This window comes from Ochotona curzoniae, unplaced genomic scaffold, assembly GCF_017591425.1.
Source record: "Ochotona curzoniae isolate NIBS_2020 unplaced genomic scaffold, NIBS_Ocur_1.0 contig_1071, whole genome shotgun sequence".
NCBI classification, from domain to species: Eukaryota; Metazoa; Chordata; class Mammalia; order Lagomorpha; family Ochotonidae; genus Ochotona; species Ochotona curzoniae.
The window spans coordinates 21,820,083-21,841,439 of record NW_024464939.1 but is presented as its reverse complement, the minus strand read 5'-3'; the positions used below and the strand labels follow the sequence as shown (position 1 = coordinate 21,841,439).

General features: G+C 37.5%; 1 protein-coding gene across 1 annotated transcript in view; it reads right to left on the bottom strand.

Annotated features, from left to right (window-relative positions):
- Positions 1-21,357, bottom strand: part of CPA6 (carboxypeptidase A6) — a 293,134-nt gene that overhangs the window by 55,457 nt on the left and 216,320 nt on the right. Inside the window, exons 7-8 of the mRNA XM_040994660.1 lie at positions 2,111-2,221; positions 1,570-1,660 (exon numbers count right to left, since the gene is read on the bottom strand). Of these exons, the coding sequence (XP_040850594.1) occupies positions 1,570-1,660; positions 2,111-2,221 (202 nt within the window). The remainder of the gene's footprint in view (positions 1-1,569; positions 1,661-2,110; positions 2,222-21,357) is intronic.

Here is a 21,357-nt window from a genome sequence, read left to right as displayed (position 1 = left end):
AACTTACATAGCCACATTATAATATTTATAAAACGCCCTTTTTTCTTTCATAAGTTCAAGCACTTTTAAACCTATACTATGGCTCCTTATCACGATATCCCCGTAACGAGAGAGGCTATTTTACCACTTGATTTGGGGCTTAGGGATTAATTGGTTGTGTTTTGAAGGTAGGGTGGAAGGAACAGATTGATCATATTTAGTCTCCTGTTTGGAACGAATTTTTAAATGAATTAGGCATTTCACACATGCAAGTTTCTTTCATTTCTGTAAGAATCCCATGAGGTGGATGTTATTATAATTTCATAGATGGAGGGAAAGGGCCTAAATCACTGAGTATATAATGGTAAAATTGAACCCATCTGTTGTAGCGTAGAGACAAGTCTTTCAGCTATGACAGCTTCTTATTTGGCAATTCTAATTGATTGAGGGCTGCGACTTAGAAGGCAATGTGGAGGGAAGGAGTCTGGATCTTTGTCCAACTATTCTTTCTCATGCTGGTGGGGATGGGAGTAGCACCATTTAACAGAACCCAAAGCCCAGTGGGCTGAATCAGTTTGGGATGGTGCCTCTGTGGTGCTACAGGAGAGCTTCCTGTTGGACAATTTGAGAGAACAAAATGCAGATTGCAAAAAAGGCAGCTTGCTACTGCTGCTTCCTGACAATACATTTTCCTCTCTCCATTTTCCACTGTAAGTACAAACCACAGGTAATTTTATCATTTTTATTTCTCTGATGCTTGACTGCTTCTTTATTTTGTAATAGGATTGCACATCCACCCTTACTTGAAAGGCATCAAGTGCAGAAGCATCCCAGGTGTGAGTGGCAATGAACATATGACTGGCAAATTGTTAGGTGCTAGACAAGGATGGGACAGCTTTGATCACTACAGACAGATGACGGTAAGATCAGTGTCAGTCATATAAAAAAGGGTGAAAGAACTTGTCTGCATTTAGACTACATATCACAGGTTCCACTTTATTTTTATGAATGACAAATATTCCTGAGATTTCACTGTTACGGCTTTGTTTAAATTTGTAATTTTCAGGATTGGGTGGACAGAATGAAATTGTGGATTTAATGTATTAAGAAAGAACCTGGGCACTGTGGCACAGAAATTAAGATGCTGCTGGGAACTCCTGAATTGTATTTTAGAGTGCCTTGGCTCAAGTTCATGTGCTGCTGCTGCTCCCGCTTCCCACTAATGCACACCCTGAGAGTCAGCAGGTGGTGCTGGTGAGTCCGTAGGTCCCTGCCGCCTGTGTGGGACACCTGGCCCAAGTTGTTGGTTCCTGGCTTCCTCTTGGGCCAGCCCTGACTGTTAAGAAATCTGGGACCATGATCAGGTGGGTGGGACAACTCTGTCACAATTACTAAGAACTTCAAATTTAAAAAGAAATGCAAAAGAATTATAGCAAATTATAGGCACAATGTATGTATCTGTATCCATTTTAGATTTTGCACAAACAGATAAATAAGCAATTTCCCCATGCAGTCCCAGTAGGCTTGTCCTTTTTCAGGATAAAATCTGTGGCATTGGCAAATATAAATTTCAGTAAGTTTCTAACTTACCACACCATTTCACTTTCCAGTTACGATTAGCATCAACTCCACGGCAATGAAATCCCGAGTTCCTTGACCTTGTTTTTCTCCAAAATCGATCCTAGACATGATTAAGGAAATAAGTGCAGAGAAAAATGATTATAAGGCTATTTGTATGCACTTTAGTAGCTTGGTCAGTAATGAGTCATATTAGCGAGGGGGAGTGTTTCCTCTGTGAACAGAGCAGTACAGGCAGTTGTGGAGATCCAGGTTCATGTTTTCCGTTTTTGTCACCAACTTCTTGGTTCCTGTCTTCTCTTGGCTTCATTTCTTTGTAAGGAAAATGGAATGGGTTTGCATGGACCAGTGATTTCTCACATTTTATTTTTAAGTATGAATCTTATTTATTAATTGTGAAAATGAAAGCAAATGCTGATTGAAGAGAAAGTGAAGGCCACTTGCGCCTCCTTGGAATCACTCCATGGGATGTCCATGAAATTCCCTTCTATCCTATGACACTTTCTAGAGCCTGTTCAGTTCTCTTCTTAATTGGTTAGGCAAAGCAACTTACGTGGGTCCAGCTAAAATGATATCCATCGACGTTAAACACAGGCATAACGTAGAAATACAGATGGTTCAACATTTTTTTCATGGCTGGGTCACTTCTATATGTTAGGAGAGCCTAAAAGACAAAAGTGACCTGTTTCTTATAAACTGTTCCCAAATATAGATTTTGAAAAAAAAAAAAAAGAGCATAAGAAATACTATATGTTGGGTTAAAAAGCAAGAAGCTAGGGAAGGTGTTTGCTTAAGCTCCTGCATGGGATCTAATATTGGGATGTCCTATTTTATGTTCTGGCTCCATTTTCAACTCCAGTTACCTGTCCACACATAGTCTAGGAAGTAGCAGCTGATGGCACTTGTAGAATCACTGTGGCACGTGTGGAAGGCCTGGCTCTGGGGTCCTGACTTTAGTCTGGTTGAGCCCTGGCAGTTGCTATTTGGAAAGCGAATTAGCAGATGGAAAATCTCTTGAAAATAAATAACTAATTTTTTTTTTTTAAAAATAAGAAGTAGCTAGCAACTATGCTCTTGTTCATTATACATTATGTATAATGGCTTTTGCCAAAATTAAGCTTTTTATTACCCATAATGTTGTAACAAAAGTGCAAAATAAATTAATTAGGCACCTCTTGCAGTATTTCAGGTCTGGCTAGCTTTTTTTAGGCCAGGAAAGAGACAATCACATTATCACTATGCTTTTGCATAACCAGTTCATTTTAGATTTCATTTAATTAGGGACGAAATAATTATCTAAATACATTTGCTATCTTTCTGTGTTTCACTGTAGCACAGAGTAGTTTTCTCTCACTTAATGTTATCGAATTGGTACCAGCCTGAAGTCTTAGAACTTAATACATAGAGATGACCGTCTTATGAATTTTCCATGAAAAGTATAATGCACATACTGTGCATACTGTCATCCATACTGTGGCTCTTCTGAAGCCATACTCTTTCCTTAGATTGTAGCTGACCACAAGCCTTATTTACTTTAGCTTTGACCTAAAATAGAAAAGTGTTGTTGAGGGCTAAATTGAGGATACAGATATTTTGAAACGTCATTCCTGTCAAATGGACTTTAAAAATTATTTTTGATGTGTATTTATCTGTAGAATATTTTTGAGGAGCACAGAAGGTATGTAACAGCAGAAAAAGAAAGAGAATTCCTTTTCACTTCATATCCATCTGGATCTTTTGAACTCTTGCCTTATTAAAAGCGTAAGTCAAACTAGCTATTAAGTCTACTTTATTGAAGCATGATTGATATAAGAAAGCTGAACATTTTTATTGTATACAATTTGGTGAGTTTAGAAATAAGCATACACCTGTGAAACCATCAAAATAGTCTGTGCCATAATCATGTCCATCATCTATAAAAGTTTCCTCCTATCCTTTTTATTATTTTCTTGTGAACACTGAACATTGGACCTATTCTTTTAGATTTTGAATGTTTTTAATACAAAGAAACAATAAAGGTTTAAGGTTACATACTATACACATATATTGAAATGCCACACTAATCCATATATATATATACACACATATGAATCAATTAAAATATTTTAAAACATATACCCTTTTTGCAAATGTTCAAGTATGCAATGCCACACTGCAATATTGTTAACTATAGACCCTTTATTGTCCAGTATTACTCTAGGATTTAGTTTATACTATTGAAACTTTGGTCCCTTTTGATAATACCTCCCTGATTCCCTTTCTCCAAGTAAAGTAATTCTTAAATTTATCTACTTACTGCACTGTAAAACACAATCCTTAAAATTTAAATCTTTTACTTCTAGTTAAGTAGGATTTTTGATTCTATCATAGGGAACTTTCTGTTCTTACACAGATTCTATTTGGAGAGCAATCCAACAATACTATTTGTTAAAACGTATTGCTGTATTAGAACTAAAACTGACAATAAAGGAAAAGACTTAAAAAAATAAGAGTTAAATGCAAATTTTATTACCTGCTATTTAAGTATTCCTAAGAGCAATACAAGTTAATAAGCATTAATACAATTACATCTTGGTTTCTTTTTGTTTAAGACTGAAGAATAATTTATTGGCCAACTAGCTTCAGCAGAATTTTCACGTGTGCTTGAATTTCTATTATCCATGTAATGCTGCAAACTGGAAGGAAAGATTGAGTGTGTGATTAAATTGGATAAATCCTGTAATTTTGTTTTTCTTCAATAAGCAGAAATTCCTAGCACTTGGAGGAAGTCTTCAGCTGGGTGTGGTGGGAGCAGAGTTTGGGGGTTCCTACAGTCCTCCCTAAAGTTCAGGACTTGTGTTTTTCTTGCTATTCTAGAAAAGGAGAGAAAAAATGGAAAGGCAAAGGAGCTTTGGTAAAAAGATGGGTAAAAGCTAAGGCAATTTCTCTTTCTCCCCTCCAAAACAGAGCTTGGTTACCTCAGTCCCATGGAGGAAGGCTGGCCTCTTCTGAGCAGACCACCTTAGCACCTCTAGGACCACTGCCAGGGGCCTGCGTGGACAACATTATCACCCCACTTCCTTCAATGCAAGTGATTCTTGAACGTTTACATTTCAATGATTATTATTAACCTTCTTTTACTTTGTAATTTTTTACATGTACTTTGAGGTGTTCAACATGACTTTGTGGCAAATAAATAGATGGTAAAATGTTTGCTGTTGTAACACAAATGAACATGTGTATAATCGCACATAGTTGGTTTGTGTGTGACAAGAGTAACTAAAATCTACTTACTCATGAAACTTCCAAATAAAATTTTATTGAGTGTAGTTCTCATGTTCTCTCTGTGGGCTTATTCACCTTGTATATCTGCTATTTTCTATCCTTTCACTTACATCTTCCTATTTATGTAGCTGCTACCTCCTGCCCCTGGTAACCACTTTTTGAAAGCTCTCTTTCTCTGTATACTTGACTTTTAAAGATTTTGTGTATGTGTGTGTGTGTGTGTGTTATACTTTTTCTACTTCTTCTGATTCCACATGTGAGCAAGATCATGAAGTTTGGCTTCTTTGACTTTAAGAATCTCATCTATAAAATACATGAACTCAGTTCTTTATATTAAAAATGATAATTTCCACTTAAGTTTTTTTGGAATCTATGTATTTCTTCTTGATAATATGGAGCCCCACAGACTTTTAAAAGATACTTTTGGGGATTATTTCATTTTTTTTAATTTGAATTTTGATACATTCAATTCAAGAACTGTGTTGAATAAAAGTGCTGAGCGAGTATCTTTTTTATTCCAGATTTTAGTGGAAAAGCTTTCAGTTTTCGCAGTTGATTATGTTAGTCTCACCTGTAGCTTTATCATGCTGAGGAATTTTTCTCCTGTATCTGGACCATTATGAGTTTTTAATCAAGGAAAGATACTGAAATTCATCGTCTATGTTTTCAGCATCAGTTGAGATGGTTCCCTTTTTTTCAGTCTGTAATTATTATAAAAATACACTGGTGGATCTATATATGTTTAAAAAAATCTTATATTCTAGAGATAAGTCCCACTTAAACATAATGCATAATCTTTTGGTGCGCCAAATTCAATTTGCTATTTTTTTTTTGAGAAAAGATTGATTTATGTGTGTAAGAGAGAGAGAGAATATCTTCCATTTGCTTCTTCACATTCAAAGTGGCCAGGCTGAAGCCAAGAGTCAGGAGCTTCATCCAACCCTCCCCACAGGTGTGCAGGGGCCCAAGTACTTGCGTTACATTCTACTGCTTTTCCAGGCAATAAGGTAGGAGCTAGATTGGAAGTGGAGCAACCAGGAGTTGAACTGACACCTGTGTAAGATGCTGGCATTGCAGGTAACTGCTTAACCTACTGTACAACAATGCTAGCCACAATCTGCTAGTGTTTTGTTGAGGATTTTTTTTTTTAATTTCAGTGTTCATCTGAAAAAGTTTCTTCCTTCCTTCCTTCCTTCCTTCCTTCCTTCCTTCCTTCCTTCCTTCCTTCCTTCTTTCCTTCTTTCCTCCCCCTATCCCTCCCTCCCTCCTCTCTCTCTCTCTCTCTCTCTCTCTTTCTCTCTTTCCTTCTCTCCCTTCCTCCCTCCCTCCTTCCCTCCCTCCCCTGTAATGTTCTCTGTCTGACTCAGGTGTCAAAGTGATGCTCCTAGAAAGTTGTCAAAACAGCAGCAGCGCTGGTTTCTGGATCCTCCAGCCATGTGGCTGTGGCTGCGGGTTACTAGTGCCAGTCCAGGCTTCTTGCTGGGGATCCTAGTTCCCCATCAACCATTGCTAGGTTGGGCGAGGGTGCTGGGCTTGTCCAAGCCTGAGGTTGGAGAATTTCCTCCATCCACAGTGACCATGCTGGGGATGGATCTCAGATATGCTATTTGGGCATGGATCTTTGGGCATGCTCAAGATCATGGCTCTGCCCACTGCCACTATGTTCATGGGCAGAGTCCAAGTAAGTCTGAGCAGCAACGTAGGTATCTGGATCCCCCAGTCATGTGGCTGTGGCTGGGGGCACCTATGCCAGCCCAGGCTTCTTGCTGGGGATCCCAGCTTCCCATCCACTGCTGTTAGGTAGGGGAAGGGTCCTGGCTCTACCTGCTAGCAACTCAGTGGCGAGCTCTGGGGTCTTGGGGGTAAGTAAAAAAGAGAATGTCAAACAATGGTCTCACCCACTTTCCTCTAGTGCTTGACCTTTCGCATACTAATGAAATCTGTAAAAATTATCAGAACTAAAATTTATACAATTAAAAAATAATCTGGTTCCACCAAAAAAAGAATGTTGTCAAAAATATTTCCTCTAATTCTAATTTTAGAAGTGAAGTATTGATGCTAAATCCTTGAATGAATTAAGTCATCTGGTCCTGGGATTTTCTTTGTTGGAAAGTTTTAAGGTACTTCTTCAAACTTTTTTATTCATTCAAGCTTTTTAGTTCTTGATTCAATTTTGATAGGCTATAATTTTCTAGGGATTTATTTCCTAGAGGATTTTTTCCTCTCTGTTATCTAAGTGGTGGGCACATAATCATTCAGAATAGCTTTATGATTATTTTTATTTCTGAAATAATGTCTTCACTTTCATTCCAGGTTTTATTTATTTGAATATTCTCTTTTTTCTTAATTAGTCTAGGGGTTTGCCAATTTTGTTTTTCTAAACAAAAACAAAAACAAAAAAACCCAAGAATTTCCTTGATCTCAATGATTTTCCCCCAATGCTTTTTCTGTTCTCTGTCCTCATCTTTATTATTTCCATGCTTTTATTAACTTGGAGTTTAGTACATACTTCTTTTTCTAGGTTCCTGAGGCATAATGCCATACTTTCATTTTAGATCTTTCTTGTTTTTCTTCCAAAAGAGATTTATTTATTTATTAAAAGGCAAAGTTACAGTGCAAGTGAGGGAGCAGGAGCAAGAGCAAAGCGAGAGCAACGATGACATTTTTCATTCGCTGTTTTTCCCTAAATGGCTGCAATAGCTGAAGTTGGACTGGTCTGAAGCCAGCAGCCAGGAGCTTCTTCAAGAGCTCTCACCTCACTGCAGGGGCCCAAGCACTTGGACTTTCTTCCATTGATTCGCCAGGCACATTAGTGAGGAGCTGGACAGGAAGTGGAACGGCTGGGAATTGAGTGATACCCTATTTAGGATGCTAGTGCCACAGGCAGAGGCTCTGTGTGCTAAACTACTGGGCCAGCTTCATTTTTCTTTTTCAGTGTAAGTATTCACTGTCATATGTTCCCCTTTTGAACTGCCTTGGGACAGCCTCTACTGCTCTCCCTGGCTGCTAGCTGGGAGCTCGATGGAAAGTGAAGCAGCTAGGCACACGCCCATATGGAATCCTAGCATGTGCAAGGTGAGGACTTAGCCATCAGCCACTGAGCTGGGCCCTGTTATCCTAAACTTTACATTATTCCCCCTATTTATGCTTGTATGAGGTCACTTCACAAAACTGATAAAAGTTGAAATCAAAATATAAGCTTATTTTAATGAACAATTATAATGGATTTTAAAGCAATCTACAGACATCATGCATTTGGAGGAAATTATGCAAGGATTTAAACAACTTGGGCCAAAAAAACTACTTTTAATTCCACTCTCCATCAATGATTTGACATACCATCATATATGCTTATGAACATATACAACAGGCTATAAAGTTTAATGTAAATGAAACTGTGATGCATCACTTCAGAGTTTGATTTTTCCTCTCAATATTAAAAAAATGTGGTGGAGAAGGTTGCACTAGCAGTATGGTTTAGTGCACAGAGCCGCTGCATGTGGCATCCATATGGGTGTCATTAGAGCCCCAGCTGCTCCACTTTTGATCCAGATTCTTGCTAATGCGCCTAGGAAAGCAATAGAGGATGGTTCAAATGCTTTGGTCCCTACACGCACTTGAGATACCTGGAGAAAACTGCTGGCCCCTGGCTTTCGACCATCCCAGCTCCAGGCTTTGTGGTCATGTGGGAAATGAGTCAGTGAATAGATGATCTCTATTTCTCCTTCTTTCTTTCTGTAACTCTGCCTTTCAAAAATGAATAGATTTGTGGAGCTAGTGTTATAGTGTAGTGAGTAAAGTCACCGCCTGTGGCACCACTCACAAAATGTTCATTTGAAAGAATGACAGAGAGAGAATGAATCTTCCAACTGATGATTCACTCTCCAAATGGCTGCATAGCCCGGGCCAGATAAGGTTGAAGTCAGAAGCCTGGAATTCTGTCTAGATGTCCTACGTGTGTGGCAGCTGCCTGAGAACTTGGACCATCTTCTTTTGCCTTCCCAGCACATTAACAGAAATCTAAATTGAAAGTAAAGTAGCCACAGTTTGAACTGCCACTGTAATATAAGATGCCAGTGTTGCAAGTGGTGGCTTAACCCACTGAGCCACATTGCTGCTCTCTTTCTTAATATAATTTTGAGTTTCAGTAAGTGCAGCAAAATAATATTTTGTTATAGGTCAACATAAAACATGATGAGTCTTTGTTGGTAAGTTAGGTTGGGTTGATATTTCACTGTTATCGCACAATGAACATCCTGACACATTTGTCTTAAACATGTGTGAGAGTCTATAGAGTAAGTCTAGGTATGTATTTCTTAGGTCATGGATTTACAAATGTTCAACTCTATTAGCAGTTACTGTTTTTTCCTCTAAATCTATAACACACTGTAACCTGAATTATCTGAGAGTGAATTAACATTCCACTTCCGACAAACAACAAGTTTCCATTTGTGAGTAAAACTGCTTTAACATACTTAATAAATTTCAGTCTATATTCATTCATCAGTTCACACTATGGCTTACATCTGTAGGACGCGTCTTGCCATGTTGTTCTAGTTTCAAATTATCTTGGCCATGTTTGACTCCAGTCTCTGAAACTGTTTTGAAATCAAGGGGTTGAGTCCATTGTCATTCTGTTTTGTACATGTGTTGCTGTTCTCATCATTAATAATTTTCAATTTTAGTAAAAGATTTTTCTCTGTGTAAGTGCTTTATTCTTATAATAAGTTTCTACCAATATTGTTTTCTGCTGTTAAAAGATCCTTGCTTACCTGGTATGAGCCTGTTTGGCTATGAGGCCATCTTAATGTGTTGGCTGGGTTCAGGTAGCTAACACTGGCGTCTACACTTTAGGAGAAATAGACCTAGAATTTCCTCTCTTATTTTGTCTGTCTGCTTTTGGTATTCAGGCTTTATTAGTCTATTGTGACTTGGTGATTTTTTTTTTTTTTTAGTGTACTTGAATTATTTGTTTTTCTGAATGGTAGAATTTACCTCAACACCATTCAGGCCTAGAGTGGAAATGAGCTAATTAGAAAAGAAAGACACAATAGGAGAGACGTATCTCAATTTTTTATTTCCCTGATTTTTGCTCTTTTTAATTTGATTCTTTCCCTTGTTTTCTGGCTTCTTGGGTAGAAAGTCTTGGCTCACACATTTGAGACTTAATTCTTTTCTCATTTATTTATTTAAAACCATGAGTTCTCCTTTATTGCCATTTTGGTTACATTCTGTACTTTGACAAAGATGAAGTTTGTTATCATTCATTTCTAAATCTTGAAAACTTCCCATGATAAAATCATGAGTCATTTATAAATGTTTTATCTTTAAATAAATGAATGTGAAGTTACCTTTAAAATAACATTTTCAAAAATGGCATTGCAGTTGGAGAATATGAGCCATATAACATAGATTATTGGTATTTGTTGAGACTTGTTTTGTGGCTCAGTATATAGTCAGTTTTTGAGAATGTTCCAACTGTGCTTAAAGAGAATATGCATTCTTTAATTACTGGGCATGGAATCTACATGTGTTTATTAGATTAATTTATTTTACTTTAAGGATTTATCTTTGTATTAGAATTTTTCTACTACTTTAATCACTGATAATTCTGTCAAAATAACTCTTGTTAGTTTATCACATTTTCTTATATTCAAACAATTTCTGTTTTTCATACATTTTGAGGCCCTTAATATCGTTTTAATGATCTTAATTTCTAGGTAATATATGATTCAAGGAAGCTGTTCCTTAGTATTCTATTCTGGAATAGATTTAATTTCCAACACTCTCCAGAACGTGTTCTTGCTCTGATAAACAAGCAGAGTGCCATGGTGTTACATATGCCACATTTGTGATTTTTATAACTTTCTAAGAATTGCAGCTATTCTCCATCTGGCCAGACAAAGCAAGAATGATCACGATGTGATGACTGTTAAATTCCAAACGGGATGACTGAGAGACCTTGCATGAATGCCTTGAATAATAGGACACAGATCATCTCTTTTTTATAGTTTAGGTGGGGGTTTCTAGAAGATTCATGACAATGTGTCTTTTTATTTCCTTTTATTCTAATCTGTAAAAGTATAAAGAATATAGGGCGGTGCTTTCCTTCTAATGCAGAGCTCTTTTTAGCAATCAAGACACACCACCATGTCCACAGAAAGGGAAATGCCTGCCCATCAGGCCACATCTGGACATTCTGGGTTTAATTTCTTGTCTCTTAATGGTATTTTATGAGGAAGACTTCCATTCCAATAGGAAAGCCATTCACAAAGCAATGCACCACACGCCTCAGTGTGGCAGTCCCTGGGAACTACACTCCTCTCACATCTTTCAAAGGCAGCACCAAAATTGATTTGAAGTAAATAAACAAATAAGAGCCACAATTTTGAGCATTCTTCCAGGGAGACGATATGTTGGGTGCTAGCTTAGAGAATCTGAAGTTAATTATGTTCGAAAAAAAAAAAAGAGAAAATTTCGTGAGTATCCCCCATTCTCCCTTATCATATGTCAGAATTTATCAGATACAATTTGATCAAAATTGAAGGTGAATTTTGCCATTATTTAAGTCTTTGTGAGATGTGTCAATTTATGTAGCGGTGTTTTCATCCACCTCACTGTTGTTGTTGTTGTTGGATACTGTTTTCTTGCAGCTCCTGGAATGTGGTGTTGTTTTTGAGGACCAATGTTGGCTCCCCCCCCACCCCCCCCCCCGCAAAAAAAAAGTAGCTCTCCAAAATCCATCTACTGGTATTTTAGTTTTTTCTAGAATCTGTGAAGGGGAGCTAAAAATAATACACATGCTGTGAAAGGCACAAGGAGAGAATCAAGTGTGTTACAGCAGAAGACAAGGGAAAGGGCAACCAGCTTTGTACCTTTGCATAACCAAGGTGTTTGTATTTCAACACACAAGAAGTATTTAAAATTTAATACTTGAATTAGTTAGAGAAGGGGGTCATTTCTAGGTCAATAAAGAAAAGAGAGCTTAATTAGTAAAAACAGTGGATGTCATACTCTAAAAAGCCTGTTAAGCACAAGATGGCCAAACAACGGGTTTAAAAGCAACATGACTAAGAGACTCTGTGAATGAAGGATGAAGTGATGCCCATATGCACACCTGGTAAATTTTGTGCATTTGATACTTAGTTTATACTAAGAACCAACCACCTTGTCTAACAGGGGAGGTGAAGACTGAGAAATGTCTATTAATTTACATTTAATTTATATTTATAAATAGAAATTGTATTTGGAATGTTTTGTCACTCTAAGCCATACTACTTTCTATTTGTTAAAATTTACACTCAGGAGGGCCCAGTGCTGTGACCTAGTGGCTAAAGTACTCGCCTTGAATGAGCCAACATCCCATATGGGTGTCTGTTCTAATCCTGGCAGCCCCACTTCCCATCCAGCTCCCTGCTTGTGGTATGGGAAAGCAGTCAAGCCTGCATGGGAGACCAGGAAGAGGCTCCTGGCTTCTGGCTTTGGATTGGCTCAGCTCTGGCTGTTGTGGCAGCTTGGGGAATGAACCACTGGACAGAAGATCTTCCTCTCTGTCTCTCCTCCTCTCTGTATATCTTTCTTTCCAATAAAAATCTATAAAATCTTTAAAAAATTTACAGTCAGGAAATCTAAAACATGATAACTTGCATTTACTCCTGATAAGAAGCAAGCAAGCATCATCTAAACTCACCTTGATACTTTGGTTTTTTAACAAATATTTCTCATGATTCAAATTACAACATATGAAATACCAGTTTTACTATTATAAAAATTATATTCCTATAGATTGATTATTGAGAATGATATAATTTTTAATGTTTTGGCTAAAGTTTACAAGGATAACAGAACAACTTTGTTAATGGTTGCTTTGCATTGCTTCAACACATGCAACATTTTGTAGTCTAGTGCTCTTGGGTAGAGGACTTCCCTGTGTGTGTGTGTGTATCTCTCTCTCCCTCTCCCCTTTCCCCTCTCGCTTTCTCCTCCTGACTGTATCATTATCCATACTCATATGTACATATGGAGAGATAGAGAATGAAGGGGTAAGAATTTTCTAAATTATTAGAGTTGGAATACCACATACATGATGGATTTCACTTTTTAAATGAAAAAATGTATCTGAGAGGGAGAGAGAAAGAGAGAGAATAGATGTTGAACCAAATGCTGGTTCATTCTCCAACTTCCGACAGTATCTTGGGCAGGGCTGAGACCAAAGCTGAAACCTTCCCCTTGGGAGCCATAGTGCCATTACTGCCGCTGCCCAGGACCTGTGTAGCAGGAATTTGGAACTGGGAACTGGGAATCAAATCCAGCTATTCTTATCTGGGATGCAGGTGTCCTAACCAGCATCATAAACTGGTAGGCTAAATAACTGCCCCCGAGCTTCAATTTATTTAGATTGAAAATAAATAAAATTAATATGGAATCTACTATACATAAGACATTATCAATTTCATAAGAGAGTAGAAATAGTTTGGAGGATGTGGAATATTAACGAGAAGATTGTGAGAAAGAGAAGGAGAGGGTTATAAAGGAAGCTAAGGGTATTACAGCAGTAGTAGAAAAATATACTTTAATTATTCAGAATATGGTAAACAGAATCTGATAACTTAAAAAAGGGATCATTTTCATATGATGAACAAAAACAGTTACATTATGTAATTGAGAACAAAGCCAGACTTGCTTACTCAGCTGAACTCATTAGATATTTAATATGGGTTCAGTAGCTATCTCAATTACCTGTGTATATACTTTTTTTTTTTGCACATTTTATACATGGAATTTCAGTTCTCTTCTGAAAAGGATTTACTTTTAGCAATACATTTCTTAACCAAACTTTGACACAAACATGGCACACCCATGTTTGGAAGCTTATATAAGCATATTACATTTAACCTTTAATTCAGGGAAGCACAATGAAGCCAAAGGAGATGATTATCCCATGGCACATTCCCTGGAAATTTCTTGGACCCTGGGAGGGGCCTTTCCATTCTGCAAAGGCTTCTTGTTGGAAGATTCCTGCAATCACTGCTTCAAGTTTCCTTGGGGCACCACCATGACCTCCAAATACTGTTCCTTACACTATCTGAAACTCTCCTACTCCTCTCTGTGGATATTTGATCATCTAGGAGTACATCCGAATCACATGCAGTTTTTTCATTAGGCTCAGTCATCCTGGTGGTCCCAAATGTCAATGGGTGGCTACACACAATGGGGAAGATTTGCTGGTACAATCAGCAGGGTGTTTTCACAGGACATATTCAGCAAGGAATATTGTGGTTCACTTGGGGAACCAAGGAAGTTTTAATTTGTGTGTGTGTGTCCATCTGTCACAAGCTCAAATTAGACCCATTTACACAGTATACATCTTCAAACTCTACAGACCTTTTCATTTCAGAGCAGCTGAGTCCCAGCCATTTTCACAGAGACCCATGCGTGGTCTTCGTTTTGTCTTTGTGAATGGGATTCAGCCACATATTTTTTTTGAAATTTATTTTAAAAAGATTTGTTTTCTTTTTTTTTTAAGATTTATTTATTTCTATTGGAAAGGCAGATCTATACAGATAAGGAGATAAATAATGAAAGGTTTTCAGTTTGCTTGCTTACTCTCCAAGTGGCTGCAACAGCCAGATCTGAGCTGATTTGAAGCTAGGAACCAGGAGCTTCTTCCTGGTCTGGCACAAGGGTGCAGGGTCCCAAGGCTTTTGGCTGTCCGGTGCTGCTTTCCCTGGCCACAAGCAAGAAGCTGGATGGGAAGTGGGGCTGCCAGGACATGAACCAGCACCATATGTGATCTCAGCAGATGCAAGGTGAGGATTTAGCCACTGGGCTGTCATGCCGGACTCAAGATTTACTTATTTTTATTGAAAAATGAGATCAGATTAATGCAGAGGAGAGATATAGAAGTAGATCTTGCATCTGCTGTTTCACTCCCCACACTGTTGGAATGACTGGAGCCATTCTGAACCAAAGCCAGGAACCAGGAGCTTATTCTGGATATTCCATGTGGACATAGCAACCCAAGGTGTTTAGCTGTCCTCTGCTGCTTTCCCAGGCTACAAGCAGGGGACTAAATTGAAAGTGCAGCAGCCAGAACATCAACCATCGCCTAGATGGGATCCCTGCACTTACAAGGTGAGGATTTAACTATTGAGTCATTGTGCTGGACCCTGAGTCACTGATTCATACATATTTGAGTTTATAACTCAAATATAATTGAGTTTTGCCCACTAGTAAAATGAATCACATTTTATCTGGGTTAAATTTACTTCAAAAAATGATCATTGGTTTGGTCCTGCTTAATATAAAAATTTTTGGAAAATTCACAAAGCATAAGTAAGGAAATAAAAATCCCCTGCAGTTCTGTCTTGTTTCAGGAGTTGGTATACTTGTCATGTATATCTGGCTCTCAGATACTGAACTGATAAAAAAGCAGTATTTGCTTTGTTTTGATAGAACAGTGTGTCATGCATAGTTTTCTTCATCATTAAATGCTCCATTAAAATATTTTCCAATAGCTAGAGCTATCAATCATTTCCTTCATGTCTTCTCTTTTTGCTCCTATGCTCAGAAATCTTCCTCCCTTGGAAATAAGTATTTCCCTGAGTTCTTTTTAAAATATGGAACAAACAAACAAACAACAACAACAACAAAAACCCAAAACACCACTGTAGCCCGATTTTCCTCAGCAATATGGAATGATTAGAGGTAAGAGTTAAATGCTATATATAATTACTTGGGCCAAAAAGTAGCAGCTGTGGCTTGAGAAACCCAATGTGGGAGATTGATTATTTCAAAGTCTCAGAAGTGAACAATGCCCCACATTCCTCATTCACCAGGAAGTGATTCTGAAAAAAATGAAACAAATGCTAATCCATCTGCAGTAGCAGCAAAGAATTAAACTGGCTTTCACACACACACACACACACACACACACACACACACACACACACACACACACGATGTTAAAATAGGCTATCAGTGACAATTACTTGACTACTCTGCACATCTCTGTTACTCATTGTGAATTTGCGTTAGGACCTCAATAGTGAACTGCTCAAGTCTTCCATTCTCTTTCCTGGAATTATGTACTATAGATTAGAGAAGCACTTACAAACAATTTCATTATAAGTACTGAGTTATGTCTGGTTATCTGTTCCTCAAACTAGCGCTGTAAGTCAGGTGTTCATTCAGTTCTGCTCCCTGTTCAATCTTTTATCTCTCACCAAAGAGTGTTTCATTTTTCTTTCGAATTTGAGAAGGAAAGAATGAGAAAAGGCAAGAGAGAAAGAGGAAGAGAGGCGGGGAGGGAGGAGAAAGGGAAGAGAGACCTTACTTCTATACCAGTATAAATATTCTCATTCACTACTTTATAGTCCCCAAATACCCAAGGTGGCTGGGGATGGCCTAGGATCAGAAACACAATCTGGGTTTCTCATTTAGGGAGCTGGAATTGCTTGATTCATAACCACTGCCTCTGAGGGTTGGCATCAGCAAAAAGTTTGAGTGAGGTGTTGCTGGGAATCAAACGAATGCACTCTGATGTGGGGAGGCAGCACCTTAACCAGCATTTTAACCACTTCACTGAGTGGCCTGACCTAATTTCACTCTTTTAGTTCATAAGAATCAAGTGGCATTAGAGCAGAGTTACTGATATTTTCCTCCCATCTGCTCCTCTGCCCTCTATCTGTTGTGCCTCGTCAATGCCTGGGTTGATGCATGGTAAGCTTCTAGTAATGGCTTGGTGAAAAAATGAACTATTTCACCTGCTTAGTGTAGTGTTGGATTCTTCTTTCCAGACTAATGATATCGCTAGCTGATATCGCTAACTTCAACTGATGTACCCTATCTTCAATGACAATATTTTCCTTTTCAGCATTTCATCACCTTTGACCAATATTGCCTAATGTTGCCCTTTTATCCTAGTATCAAGGCAATCATCGATTCTTAAAGACTTTCCCTCATTGGTGCCATCTTCTGCAATTGTGTCTCATTTTCCAGAAGAACTGTAAATGAATTGAGGATAGAAGCAATGTCTCAGGCATTACATATGAAACTGGGCACCATTACAGGATTTAGCATGCTGCCATCACATAGAAAGGAATGCTTAGTAAGCATTTGGTAGAATGAACAAAGGTATTTCCCCCTATTTACACTGTCTTTACTATGCATTTCTACATATATTTCCTGCCAATATATAGATTCCTGTCCTAGAAGCTTGCAGTTGTTGTCCTTACTTGAGGCTTTCCAACTTCATTTCTTCATTTATCATTGCTTTTTCATCTTAACTCTGATGACAGCATATGCTTTCATTGCTAATCAGTATTTTCTCATTTTACTTTATTGGGCCAAGTTCTGCTTGGCTTCCAAGATTTACTATAATTTTTTAGTTTCCTGCTGTGTTAGAACCTTCTCATGCAGATGATAAGCTGTTGTCTTGCTAATCTACAATCACATCCTCATACCATGTTCCCTCGCAATGTGAGTCATTTCCCGTTCTTGGAACACTCTTTTATTTCCTTGATCAAATTACTTCTCAGTTAAAGTCTAGCTCGAGATTCATCTTCTCCACAAAGCTCCCTTGCCAAATTGTCTTCTTTAATCTTCACTGATTCTGATTCCTTAATCCCTTCAGGGACTATAAGCATTATATTTTAGCCTCCCCAAACACACTGCTAGTGCTATTTCCTGGGGATGAACAAATATCCAAATATCTTCAAACAGAATATGGATGCCGTGAGTATAGTAGCCTTGACACTGTAAGACAAGCTGAACATGTGACCAACAAGAAACTTAGACTTACTAGAGTTCTTCTAGGAGGACACTACTTATTACTTGCTTTTTTAGTTGCTAGCTTTATTAGAATCTATTCATACTCCTTATAATCCATCATTTAAAAAAATAATTCAATGGCTTTTAGTATACTTGTAGGGTTGTGTAGCTATTGCCACTATGTAACTTTATGTCTTTATCTAATAAATCCTACAACTTGCCCTTTAGCCATCATCCCCATAACTCTCTCATCTTCCTCAGCCAGACAACCCATGCTTTAAGTCCATTTCTTACGTATTACATGAAAATTAATTAATGTACCATATGGTGTTTTGTGAATGTTACCTTTCACTATCATCAAGGTTCATCTACATTTTAGTAAGTGTCAGTATTTCACTTAATATTGTATGTATGTATCACTGCTCTAGCATGTATCAATATTTCACTCAATTTTTACTGAGATGTAATTCATATAACAAAACTCACCATTTTAAAGTGTAAAATTCAGTGTGTCTTTGGTCTATGTGCATTTTTGTACAGGTATCATCAGTATAATCATCACTTAATTCCAGAACACTTCCATCATCCTGAAAAAAGTTACACTATATCTGTTAAAGATAAGCTTCAACTCTTTCCTCCTATCTTTCCTTGGAAGATATTTGTATACTTCCTATTTGCATAGATTTTGAAAAATTCCATTTAAAATGGATGGAAGGGTATAATTTGTGCTTTATTCCACTGAGCATAATGCTTTTAAGGTTCATCTATGTTATATCTTTCACTTAATTGTTTCAATGGCCAATAACATTACATTGTATGGATACACTACATTCAAATTAATCCATTCACCAGATAATTCAAGTATCTACTAACTACATAATGATCATTATGAATTATGCTGCTGTGAACAATCATGAACAAACTTCTGTGCTGGTATATGCTTTTAATTCGTGTGGTAAAATACATCAGAGTAAAAATTTTAGACCACATGTTAACTCTGTATTTAACTCTTTGAGAAAATGTCAAACTTTTTAACCCTGATTTTAACTTGGTAATTTCCTTTATTCTAAAATCTAATATCAAAGCCATTCATGGTTTGTGAGTGTTGCTGTTTATTGGTGTCTACTTGCAGTCTATTGTCTTCACTCCCTGCCTTCTGGCTGGACTCAGACGTACCTTATGCCTTCCTATAAATACTGTCTCCTCACTTTTGCAGAAAGACAACCTCCAAGTTCAATATTTTTCTCTTTGCTTCCTTTTCCTTAGTATCTAGTCCAGTTTTCTTTCACTGATGAATTAATGCCTGTGTCATGCCTCTTGCCCATGATGGATTAAATACAATTTTATTACCAAAGGGTCAGCTTCTTAAAGTTCCATTTGGGTATCTTTAATTTACATTTTGATACTAAGCCTACTAAGTCTATGTTTTACTTCTGCTCCCTCAATACATTCCCATAGTACCTTAAATATGATACAACATTAGTAGTAGTTCTGTCAACTTAGCATAAGCATAATTCAACAAGGGAGATTTTACAATCCATACATACCTCTATTTTTCCCTTTATTTTGCTTACATGACACATGAATATTAGGAAAGAGAGAGATAAAAAGTATTGGAATCAGAAAAGCGATAGCTCCGTGTTTTTCAAAATAAGTAAATGATTATTAACTTAAAAGTCTAAAGGCCAGAAATTTTATGGGATGCTTTGCATTTAAAAAAATGTGCACCAACTGACAGTTACTAATTCTTTGCTGAGATTGTGTAGTTCTTAAAATAATAAAACTCTCAGGACCAGCTTAGCAGTCACTTAAGTCTAATTTGCTTCTATCATTGTCTTCTGAGTTTTGTGTTTCCAAAATCAACATCCAGGGCTCTATCTGATAAGTTAGAGTGGGGACAGATAGAGGACTGCTATCAGGAAATGACATGTCACAGTCTCTGTGGTCAGAGAAGAAATGAACCTAAGAGCCAGAGCTTGAAATATCTGATTGCACAACAGAGAGTCAGGTCATTTGACAACAATGTTCAGCAGCAAAGAGAGGGCAAGGGTAGCATTGCCTCTCTGTGTAGGCAGTTCTACCAAAGAAAATGAAAACCAGGAGCGTGGAGCCTGCCTATTACTTGTCTATTAAAATTTTTATCTTCAGATAAATTTAGATGTATGTGTCATGATAAGAAATAACAGAGATACCACCTACCATTACCCACTTTCTTCAATGTAACATCTTGTAAAACTATAGAGAAATATGGCAATCTGAGTACTGGCATTGGTACAGTCAAGGACCCCCCTCATTATGGGATCTCCCATGTTGCATTTTCACAGCCATGGTCCCTTTTTTTCCTCCCCCACTTCTTCTTCAACCCCAGCAACCACTGTTTTTTTGTTTTTCATAATTTTTTAAATTTCAAGAACAATAAATAGTTGAAATTTTAACATATGTATATGTTGAGGTTTCCCGTTTCAGTCAATGCAGACCTTTGGAGTTCTAAAGGTTTAAACTGGTTATTGTGTGCAATAATAGGTTTTTTTTTTTTTTTTTTTTTTACTGTTGAGTTATTCACTGTGGTATTGACAGTATCTGGGTTATTTCCAGTTTTCAGGTATCATACATGACTTCTTTAAACATATAAGAACAGATTTTTTAGTGAATGTAAGTTTCAATTTCTCTGAGACAAATACCAAGAATGCAATTATTGGGTCACAGACTATTGGGTCATAGAGAATGTCTAATTTTAAAAGAGACTGCCAGGCCCAGTGCAGTGGCTCAATGGTTAAATCTTCGCCTTGCAAATGCTGGCATCTCATATGGGTGCTGGTTTGTGTCCTGGTTGTTCCACTTCCCATCCAGTTCCCTGATTGTGGCATGGGAAAGCAGTAGAACCTTGTTCCAAAGCGTTGGGACCCTGCACGGCTCATATGAGGGACTCAGAAGAAACTCGTGGCTCCTGGCTTCAGATAGGCTCAGCTCTGGCTGTGGTGGCCACTTGGGGAATGAACCAGCAGATGGAAGATCTCTCTGTCTTTCCTCTCCATAAATCTGATCTGGCTTTCCAACTGTTTTCAAGAGTAACGTTACTATTTTGCATTTCCACTCACAGTGTATGAGTGATCTGGCTTCTTGCATCCTCCTTAGCATTCAGTGACTTCCTCTATATATGAATTAAATTTAGCCATTTTGACCAGTGTGCAATGACAGAGATTGTGACTTTGAGTTTCCCTTTGATATATTTTTTGTATGTGTCTATTTTTCATCTGAATGCATACTTTTGAGTGAGATGTGTCCTCATGTCTTTTGCAATGTTTTAATTTCTTGCTTTTTATGGTTTTCAGTCTATGCATGCCAAACAAGGGTCCAGACATGTAGTTTGCATGCATTTTCTCTTTCTGTAGTTTGACTTTCATCCTCATTCAGAGACAAAACTGTAAAATTTTGATTAGGCTTGATAATGTACAATTTGTCAACATTTCCTTTTGCGGAGCAGTTTTGTAGTCAAGTCCAATAACCCTGCTGACTTTAGATTTTCTCCTGTGACATTCCTTCCTAGTGTTACATTTTATAAGAAAGTTCCTGGTCTGTTTGATATAATTTTTGTGAAAGGCGTGAAGCTTGGATTGAGATTCCTTCTTTTTGGCTGTCCAATCACTGCATTTACCAATGTTACCCATTCTTGATTATTACAGATACATGGTATGTCTTGAAATTGGATAGAATAATTCTTTCCTCTTAATTGTTCTTTATTCAAAGTCATTTTAGTTCTAGTTC